Source organism: Enhydra lutris, unplaced genomic scaffold (genome assembly GCF_002288905.1).
Source record: "Enhydra lutris kenyoni isolate GAN:26980312 unplaced genomic scaffold, ASM228890v2 scaffoldscaffold62, whole genome shotgun sequence".
In the NCBI taxonomy this organism is placed as follows: Eukaryota; Metazoa; Chordata; class Mammalia; order Carnivora; family Mustelidae; genus Enhydra; species Enhydra lutris.
Genome location: NW_019154146.1, coordinates 3,086,327 through 3,096,850, shown reverse-complemented (window position 1 = coordinate 3,096,850; position 10,524 = coordinate 3,086,327). Strand labels below are relative to the sequence as shown.

At 55.2% G+C, this 10,524-nt stretch overlaps 1 protein-coding gene across 2 annotated transcripts; it reads right to left on the bottom strand.

The window, feature by feature from the left end:
* Window positions 1–1,136: 1,136 nt before the first annotated feature.
* On the bottom strand, window positions 1,137–9,767 carry LOC111158739 (T brachyury transcription factor). 2 transcript variants are annotated; one of them, XM_022520974.1, is made up of 8 exons: window positions 9,562–9,767; window positions 8,874–9,138; window positions 7,954–8,088; window positions 7,078–7,139; window positions 6,903–6,964; window positions 5,151–5,324; window positions 3,462–3,591; window positions 1,137–1,410 (listed from the first exon to the last, which is right to left on the bottom strand). In XM_022520974.1, exons 1-8 carry the CDS (start codon window positions 9,765–9,767, stop codon window positions 1,137–1,139), a joined length of 1,308 nt encoding a protein of 435 aa, XP_022376682.1. The 2 variants fall into 2 exon arrangements, with proteins under 2 accessions (XP_022376682.1, XP_022376683.1); XM_022520975.1 differs by lacking the exon at window positions 5,151–5,324.
* Between the last annotated feature and the right edge of the window lie 757 nt (window positions 9,768–10,524).

Here is a 10,524-nt window from a genome sequence, read left to right as displayed (position 1 = left end):
ATATATTAAGCCCCAAAGAGTAGCATCAAATTAAGGATTCAGCCACTAGATGGAGAAATTGCCCCGATCAAGCACAAAGCACCATTCTGGTTCTCTGCTGGGAACACCAGCAGGAAAGATACTTACAAATGCCATATTGTCCAAACATACAAGCTGCAACTTTTTGTCAATCCATTTGATATGCTTTTCTTTGAATTGCTTGAATCAGACACACATCTCACGCTTGTCTTTACTGTCCTATGCTGTCATTATCCGCGATTCCGTGCTAGCTACCTAAGCTCTTGAAAATCACTTGTCATCTTTTGCATGTTTGTGGTAATTAGCATTGAGTAAATACATGCGGATTTCACTCGCTGCTCGCTGGAGAAAGTGTCAGGGTTCACAACAGATTTAAAATGCCAGTTTGGGACAAGGTCTTCACACCAGCCATCACAAAATCCCGCCCCAAAAGAGGAGTCTAGATAATAACTAAACCAGCCAAATTTGGATATTGCCTTTATTTTGCAGAAAATGTTTCCTGCTGATTGTCTTTGGCTACTTAGAAGAAAAATATAAACAATCATAGGTTTAACAATACGAGAGATTAACTATCTATGCTCAGAACCAACATTCTAGCGGGCAGAGCAGGCAAAGCTGCGTTTCAACTACAGTCTGCGGTCCTCAGCTGTGATGAGCGGATTCTGTCCGTCCCAGCGCAGCTCGCGCCATGGCCCGGCCACAAAGGGCCTGGAAACTACTGCCAAGCAAAGGCAGGGAATTAAGTGTGCTTTTTACCTTGCCCATGTAGGGCCGCTGGAGTTTATAGACTATAGATGGGCCAAGTCGCCCATGTGCCCTACGAGAGCAGACAGTTTCTGGACCCTAGAAAATCATTTTTACTGTGAATCGCGGTAAGTCCGGCCAGCGGCGAGGCTTCCGGACCCAATTCACCTGCGCGCACCAGCGGCCGAGGACGGCGGGCACCGCGCTCCCGAGAACAGCAGAACGCGGCCCCTCCTCCTGCTTTAAAGGGAGGGTGATGGGGACTATTTCCTCCCCTGGACCCACGAGCTGCCACGTTGTACCCGGAACAGAAACCAGGTCCACAGCGGGGGCCCCACACGAAGTCCGGCGTCTGTCCCAACGCAGGCCTCGCTTCACATGGAAGGTGGTGACACCGGCGTCCACGAGGCTAGGAGGCGGGCCTGCGCCGCCGCGTCGTACTGGCTGTCGGGAATGTCTGTGGCCGTGGGGGCCCCTTCGTACAGCGGGGATCCCGACGAGGAGGAGGCCTGCCCCGGGTGGGTGAGAGGCGCCGCGTGCGCGGGCGAGCCCCGGAAGAACTGCGCGCCGAGCCCGTTGGCCATCGCCGCCGTCGGGGCCCCGGGCGTGATGGCGCCGTTGCTCACGGACCACAGGCTGGGGTACTGGCTGAAGGGGAAACGGAGACGCTCAGGCCACCGGAGACGCGGAGAGAGGCTCCAGACGGCGCACGGGGACACCGACCCCGAGACCCCCTCCCCCGATTGGCGCCCTGGACGGGGCCGTCCCAGCAGGCCGTAGGCTCTGTCGGGTGCGCAGAGCCACTGTCCCATCCGGCGGCGAGAAACCGAAGTAGCGCACGGGACCGCCTGCAGAGCTTGCCGAGCGCCCGCGCTCCAGGCCGGTCGTCTGGGGCTCGGGATCAGACACCCCGAGAGGTCCCGGGGGACATGCCTAGGCGTCTGTGTTCATCGGCCCCGCCAAGCTGCTGGGGCTCTTGCCGTGGACACAGCACCCTCCCGGACAGTAAGGTACGAAAGGTGCCCGACGCCGGCACTGTCCCCCCCGCCGCCCCGTGCAGTAGCAGGTCCGCGGGACCCTGCGCCGGGTGAACAGCCCGGAGCCAGACCCGGGCGCAGATCCCAGTGCGGCCCTTCACGGGCTGTGTCGGGCCCCCTGGGCTGCGGCCAGTTTCCAGTCTGTTTCCCGACCCGCGGAGGAAACCATTGGACACGGTATGAAGTCCCTCAGTCTAGCCGCACAGATTTAAACCGCATCCAACTATGCTAACGTTGCTTTGAGAAAATGTCTTTCTACAGACGCGCGTCTTTCCCTTACTCCATGTTGAGCTGCGCTGTTTACCAAGCCCCGCGCCGTATTTCAGGTGTATCTGACCTTGAAAACAAACCTGAGCTGAACAAAGTAGTTTACTGTCCCCTACATGGAGAGAAGAAACAGCGCTGAGATGTCCCATCAGAATGGGACGGCAGTGGGACTGCAGGGCCCCCAGAGCTAGCGGTTTGCAACCTGCAGGGTAGTCTGTTTAATGGTCTGCAGCTTCTGGGCCACCTCTGGCCCTTGAACAGCTGGCTGCTTTGTGCATTGTTCACTTAATATTTTAAGAGTAGACAATTAGGGGCACCTGGGTGGCTCAGTGGGTTAGGCCTCTGCCTTCGGCTCAGGTCATGATCTCAGGGTCCTGGGATCGAGCCCCGCATCGGGCTCCCTGCTCAGCAGGGAGCCTGCTTCCTCCTCTCTCTGCCTGCCTCTCTGCCTACTTGTGATCTCTCTCTCTCTCTCTCTCTCTCTCTCTCTCTGTCAAATAAATAAATAAATCTTTTAACCAAAAATAAAACAAAACAAAAAAAAAGAGTAAACACTTAGATTCTTATTATAAAGGAATTGTTTCCTAGCCGAAAGGATTAAGATTTGGGGCATGTTTTGGTATTCTACATGCAATAAATCACACTGCTTTCGTAGTCAAGATAATCTGTCTACAGACTCACTCTGCTGTGAGCCAACAACCTGTTAAATCGTTTAATTTTTCTGAGCCTGTTTCTTCAGAAAACAAAAGTTGACTTTCAACTTTGACTTAATTTTTTAATAACCCTATGAAAAACAGCAATACATTTACCAATCAGCTTGATTTTTAAGGAAATCTCCCTGCACATTATTTTCAAGCTAATAATAAAATATTCACAGTTCTTTACTAGTTATCGGAGTATATGTTCAGGACTTTGATCCTGTAGCCACAGAAAAGCCAACACTTTTTTTTTTCCCTTAATTTAATAGCTCTTGTCAAAAATGATTCTAGAAACATTTCTTCAAATTTCACCTGCTGATCCCAACAACTCTGTAAAGACAAGCTGAGGACGGGTTATACAGCATATTTTTTTCTTGTAGAAACGAGGCTCAGAGAATTTAAGAGACTTGTCCCCTATAGGAACTAGGAAGTACCAGAGCCGGGATGGGGGTCCTGGTTTCCCTCTGTTACAGCCCAGCTCCACGCCTGCCACCCCAAGGGCACTGGTCCTCCCGGAAGACAGACTGGAACACTAACACGCGGTCATGTAACCTGGGATCCCAGGTTAGTGACAGAACTACCCATGACAGCCCGGCTGCCCACAGTAGGCAGCAGAATAAAAACCAATGGGTGGGAATGGCATGATGTCACCCTCACGATCCCGGGACAGTGCAGGTCACGTCCAGACATGCGTTACCTGGAGCTGCTGGGCGGGCCAGCGCCGTGGCTCATGGGAAGCATGCCGGTGTGGGCAGGGGTCCCAAGGCTGGGCCAGCTCTCGTGGGATTGGAGCATGGACAGACACGCCGATGGACTGTCAGAATAGGCTGCGAGTGTAAGAAAGCGTCATTAGTGGGGCGGGCAGGCTTCCAAGAGTGTCAGGATGCAGCGAAACACTAGCAACAAGTGGCGCTACCCCGCACCGGAGACAGAAGGGGTGCGGCATGGAACAGAAGGCTGTCCAGCCCGCCTGGGGGCTCCGTCGGGGAAGCTGCTGCCTTCGGCTCTGGTCATGATCCCACTAGGATTGGTTCTGCATCGGGCTCCCTGCTCGGCCGGGAGCCTGCTTCTTCCTCTCCCTCTGCCTGCTGCTCCCCCTGCTTGTGTTATCGCTCTCTCTCAAATGAATAAGTAATTTTTTTTAGAAAAAAAAAAAAGACTATCCATTGGCCCATTTAATTGGTCATCAAAGGCAAATAATTATGGTCAAATGTATATATTAGATAATAAATTCCAGTAAACCCAAGCTTTTTCTTTATCTTCACATCAACAGATGCCTTGTAGAAAAGGAATCCTACGATCACTTGATTGGGAATTAATTATCTTTAAAAATAAACATAAATATAACTTTAACCTGCCTTTTCCCAAATTTTTATTTCTTAAGAGATGAAAAGATCTTGGGACACCTGGGTGGCTCAGTGGGTTAAAGCCTCTGCCTTCGGCTCAGGTCATGATCCCAGGGTCCTGGGATCGAGTCCCACATCAGGCTCTCTGATCAGCAGGGAGCATGCTTCCCCCCCCCCACTTCTCTGCCAGCCTTTCTGCCTACTTGTGATCTCTGTCTGTCAAATAAATAAATAAAATCTTTAAAAAAGAGAGAGAGAGAGATGGAAAGATCTTAAAAACCATTACTCTGGGCAAAACAAAAATATGATCTTCTAGCCTCAGTGTCTAGCCGCTGGTTGAACAAGACCCCATGACCGTTTCTTTACCAAATCAGCTCCTTTCATTTCAAATCAGCTTTAATTGCTTAATTGTTTTATGGTGTTCATTAGCTATGTTCCTCCTTTTAAAGCCAGACAAAATTAAGTCTGGGCATACGTGGTGTTAGAGGAAGTTAGACAAATGGATCTTAATGGTCTGGCCCTGCGTTCGTCGTCTGTAAGCACACATCGGGCTCCTGGAGCCGCTCATTTGGTACGCCTGGGCCAGGTTCGAGGTGACGCCTCTGCTGGTCCAGGCACCACACGTGGAGAAACAAACTTAGGGGATCAATGGGAGAATCACGGACGATCGTGCAGGGGTCTAGCCAGTAACTCTTACGCCTGGCGGACCCAACATCATCACTTTGGAGAGGTTCATGAAATATCCAAACATGGGAACCTAGAGACAGACCCACAGTTCTGGGGTGGAAAAGCTCCAGCAGTAACAGTGCATTCAGAACCACAAGCCCCTGGCCTGGACCTCATGGGGGCTGAGCCAGCAGCAATGGCATGGACTTGAAACAAAGGTCCCTCTCGAGCCACTGAAGACCTGGCCTGGGTGTGTGTTCCAGAAGAGGCCCTCCCCCTCCCCCGGATCTCTGGAGTCCATCCTACAGATGCCTTCCTGCACAGTGTTCTTCCATCCACCCCCAAACCCAGGCCGACTTCGACGTAAGACTTACTTGGAGAATTATTCCGGTGTGCGTAAGGGCTGGGGTAGGGGGTTGGCCGGTGGTTCCTGAGGGCGGGGTACCTTTCACAGCCGTGCGTGGAGGGAAGAGAGAGGGGCCCTCCGAACTGAGGGTGGGGGGTGGCGGGTGGGCACAGGCTGCTGGTTCCAGGGATGAGCCACCCCCCTGCTGTGAGAAAAGAATGCTGAGTAACTGGCATTTGCGTTGCCTCCATCTGTTTAAAGGATGGACAGGAGAGCTGAGACTAGGAATCTGGGGGTCTCTTCCTGAGGGGTCCCGGACCAAGTGAGGTCTCCTAGTCCAAGTCTCAAGACATCCGGGCTTCAGCTCCACAGCAGAGGCCACAGGTTGACAGGATTTCCAAACCCACAGAGCACCTGAGAAGAGCTGGGGTCCCCAGCCCTGGCCAACACCTACTGCTTCCTCAACCCTCTTTCTCAAACCTGCCAGAATCTTCCCAGGACCGTCAGCTTCCCAGCCCTAACTGCTGAGCATGAAAAAAACCCAGAAACACGAAATTCAGAGCCAGATGAGCTCAAGACACACAGGGCGAGTCACGCCCATGGTGCCCCCAGCCTCCATTCAGCGGCTCCGACCACCTCCCCAGGACGGGGAGCTGTGTCCTGGCTGGACGTGTGCTGTTTTCTGCCCACTTTCCTTCTGCTTTAGGCTCACCTTCTCCCCACTGTGCATGTCTGCCAGAAAATCATTCTGACGCCGCCCTGCCCACCTCTCACACTCCAATCTCTTCTCTAATCACTGCTTTTAAGTTTATTGTTGTTGTTGCTTTAAATTCAGAAAAGTAACCCCCAAGAGGACAGCTACTCTGGCTGTAATTTCTGACAAACAACCTTCAGACAACACTGAAATGAGGGAAAGGTCCGGATCTGCCCACAAAGCCTGCCCCCTTCACGTGCCGGAATGATGGCACCCCGAGCCCCTTCAGGGGAGCTGTTGGTTAAATTAGCGCAACAGACGATTAAAGGACAGAGAACGGAAAACGAGTGTCGGCGGAAGGTGCCGTTCTGGTCCCCACAGCCTCTGCAGGCGGCGGCGAGCCCTGACTCTCTCCCGATCATGTCAGTCGTCCAGGCTCCGAGCCCCTTCCCTGCATGGAGAGGGCAGCCACACGGGACTCTGTCTCCTACAGACGCTGCCCCACAGACCTGCGCCACTTTGCTCCGGCTCATGGAACTCGGAAAGGAAGCTGGACTTACAGCACTTTCCCCATCCTGCACGCCACTGTTCCCACCACCAAAACCAGCCAGAGCTGCTGGGCCACTCCTGGAACCGAAATGGGCTTCGGGAGAAACCACATCTGCTCATAAGCATCATTCCAAAGACGGCCCTTCAGTCCGCCACCATTAACCCAGACAGAAACCATCTCCAAGTGCGGACGGTGAGGGGCTTCTCCACTTGTCGGACAGAGCAGAGTCTAACCCCCACCAAGACCTCCACACTCCAACCCAGCCATGGTGGAGTCTGCCTGGAAGCTGAACAACAGAGCCTGGGGGGATTGTCCCCTGCCTTCTCCGTCCCACGTGCCAGAAGCGCATTCACAACCCTCAGGGAGAGCAGAGAGTGAGTGGAGACCAGCCCTAACACAGCTCCAACATGATGCGCCCACAGAGGGCCACCTGCCCCCCAGCCAGAAACGTGCTCTCGCCTGCATCCCCAGGTCTGGCTCCCAGCAGCCTGGTCCTGGAAGCAAGGGACGTGGGGACAGAGTGCAACAAACCGTACATTGGGAGTACCCGGACTGCTGGCTGTCTCCAGGTTCCTCCATCATATCTTTGTGATCACTTCTGTCAAAAAAGTGTAGAGTCGTCAAAAAGGAGAACATTCAGAAAATCGGATTTGCAGCAATATTTCTTCTTACTGTGTGTTTCTTTGCCCAAAGGGTAGAGAATTCTCTCACCTTTCCTTTGCATCAAGGAAAGCTTTTGCAAATGGATTGTATTTAATTTTAAGAGCCGTGATCTGAAAAACAAGAAACCACATTGACTGGTACACTGTCCATCAGCCAGACGATTTAATTTGGTCCCGAGAAATAGGGAAACATCAGTACCCCCCCACCCCTCCCCCTTTAAATATTCAAACATAATCAGACTTCCTTCCAGATCTATTTTTCTATTTGGGTCTGAAGTGGCTCAGTAATTGTCATACTTCTCAAAGAACAGTACATTTATGGAAGTTCCTCAATGCTGCTTTTCTGAGTGGAATTCACAGTGAGTTCAACCTACTGCTGACGACATTCTCTGTGTATAGATCAAACAAACATGGCTCAAAGCATCACCAGAATTGGCTTAGGAAATAGTTCAACACTGACAACTTAACCAGCAAGTCACAAAATGTCTGTCCTCTGGGGTCAGACTTAGAGATGTACAGGCATGAACTGGGATTTTGTGTGTAGCTGCCCCTTCCGTTTGTAGGACCCTCCATGCTGCCCAGGTTTGCAGGGTTGCCCCCTACCCCTACCCTTCCGGGAAGATCTCCAAAGATTTCCTCTCTCCTTCAACTTGTTCTTAAGAAATTCTCACAGTATTAACCTAAATATTTGGTTCTTTTTACTCGGAGCATTTAATAGATGGTTCTCATTTTATAGACAGGTTTACAGAGGATTAAAGGAGAAACAGGTGAACAAGCACTTATCAGAACTTCTTCCCTCCGTCCCAGTCTGATGGTGATAGCAGATTACTTGAAAAGGCGAAACTTTTCAGTCTAAAGTCCACCAACACACAGGCTGTCTGCATTCTTCGCGACCTCCCAGGGCACATGCCACCCCGCCGCTCACCTCCTCATTCTGGTAAGCGGTCACAGCGATGAACTGGGTCTCAGGGAAGCAGTGGCTGGTGATCATCCGCTGTGCGCCCCCCACTCTCACTATGTGGATCCGGGGCTCGTACTTGTGTAAGGAGTTCAACATGATCTGCGGGAAGCCCACGGACAAGACCGTCAGATCACAGGACATCCATCTGCCCTGCTGCTGAGGACAGAAACACATCCAAGGAGCAGCAGACGCCGTTGCTCACAAGGAAGTGTTTTTGCTGCTGAGGCTGGTGGGTTTCCCTCCAGGTGCCGCTTCCCACGACTGGTTTAGGAAAAGGAGTGTGAGGTGCTCCACACCGTGAAAGGCAATGAATGCCCATCGTGAGATCCTTTGACCTGCTGCATTAATGTTCTGAAGCTCCCAAGCACGGCTAGAGGCGCTTTAAAAGCCAGAGCTGGTTTGCGCTTTGCTTGAACATGGGGTCTCCCAGTAAAAACGCCCCAGTAAAGCCACCCTTAGAAGAGGACAAATCCACAAGTCTGTTCAGACCACGCAGCAAACACCGTGGTGCAGGCTGAGCCTGAAAGTGCCCCTTGAACACCAAGGCTGCTCTTTTGTCTGCCCCTAGGGAATCTGTAGGCTTCGATGCGCAAGTTCCAAAGCCTGAGACCCCCTGAGTCTCCAAAGGTGAAGCTCAGCACTGCCACCCCCCCAGCTCCTCGCCCTGGTGCTGCCGTCATCAAGTTACTATAAACAACACTGATGGCTTAACAGAGGAAGGCTGTGATGTTTCTCCCAAACAGATGTCACCTCCCGCTCAAGCACAGTCCTCTCCACCATGAGGAAGGTGCAGACCCAGCCTGCTGGGCACTGTCCCCCACCCCCCCCATACCCCCACCCCCCGCCGCCATCCCCTCCACCACCACCCCCTCCATTACACCCACCTGACCCCCTCCGTTGAGTTTGTTGGTGAGCTTGACTTTGCTGAAGGAGACAGGCGCCTTCATCCAGTGGGCCCCGAAGTTGGGCGAGTCGGGGTGGATATAGACGCAGCTGGGCGCCTGCGGCTCGGGCTTGCCCCCGGGGACCCACTCTCCATTCACGTACTTCCAGCGGTGGTTGTCCGCAGCCACAAAGTCCAGCAAGAAGGAGTACATGGCGTTGGGGTCCAGGCCAGACACGTTCACCTTCAGCACCGGGAACATCCTCCTGCAAAGGAAGGGGGGCAGCCGGCGGACCCAGTGTCTGAGGCTTTAGACCTTTAGATGTAAGGCAGGAAACTTGGGACAGAGGCATCTGTCATTTGGGGGCAAAGAAAAGCCCCCCAGTACCCCCTCCCAGAGTCCCCCTAAGTCCCCAGCGTCCTCCACACTATCCCATGGCCCCGGGAGGCAGGGTCTGAAAGGACCCAGCCGAGGGTTCCCGCGAGCAGGCAGGGCGCGGATCTGGGAGACTTCTCCCAAACTTCGGCGGAGAAAGCCCCAGAGAGTGACAATTAGGGGACGACGCTGGGCTCTGTCGCAGAGAGAGAAAGGAGCAAGAACACCCCCACTAAGAGAAAACCGTCTGGCGGGGAACTTTGCCCCAGGCCCCCCCCACGCCGAGCGCACGCCCATCTCCGGGCGCGCCTACCTGCCGTTCTTGGTCACGATCATCTCGTTGGTGAGCTCCTTGAAGCGCAGCCACAGCTCGCTCTCCTCGAGCCCCACGCGCAGCTCGCGCTCCGTGGGGTCGCCCTTCTCGCTGCCCGCCTGCAGCTCGCTCTCCACGGCGCTCAGCAGGTGGTCCACTCGGTACTGCAGGCTCTTCCCCGCACTCTCGGCGCCCGGGGAGCTCATCCTCCCGCCCGCCCCTCCCCACCGCCCCCCAAGCCCCGACTAGCTACGCGAGAGCCACCTTCACGCCGGTCAGCGGCCGCTTTCCCAAGACCGCGCGGGGGCTCCCAGCACTGGCCGCAGAGGAGGGCGCGGACCGAGATCTGGGGGGGAGGGGGCGGGGAGAGGGGTGAGGGGGGAAAGTGACTCCACTTGAACTCCCGCGCGGCACGGCTAGAGGAGGTCTCTGGGGCCAGAAACTGCGTCCCCTCCCATAAATAGAGCAGCGGCGGCCGCGGAGGGGGCCGGCGGATTGGGCCGCGCGCCCTTTGAAGTGCGGGGACAGCTGCCCATTGGCCGCGCGCGGCCATTTCAGACCCGGCCGGCGGGCTGGGGCGCCCGGGGGCCGACAATGGGCTCCCGCGCCTGTTTCATGCAAATCCCGAGCCGGGCCCCGCGCGCCCCGGCCCAGCCCCGACACCTCCGCCCTCCCCCAAATGTTTGCACCTCCATCAAAGCGGCGGGGCGGGCCGCGGGCGCGGGGGGTGGTGGAGGAGCCGGGCGCCCGAGCTCGCCCCGGCCCGCACGTCCCCGAGGGGCAGCCTGGCCGCCGGCGACGCGCCCCAGCTCTCGCACCGGTGCCAGCCTGGACCGCACCGCGGGCTCACCTGCGCCCGGCCGGAGGCCCTCCGCGCCCCGCCCGCGCACTGCGAGCCCAGCCCAGCGGAAGGGCGCGCCCTGTCGGCTTCGCCCGGGTCCCGCGGGTCTCGCTCCACCGCGC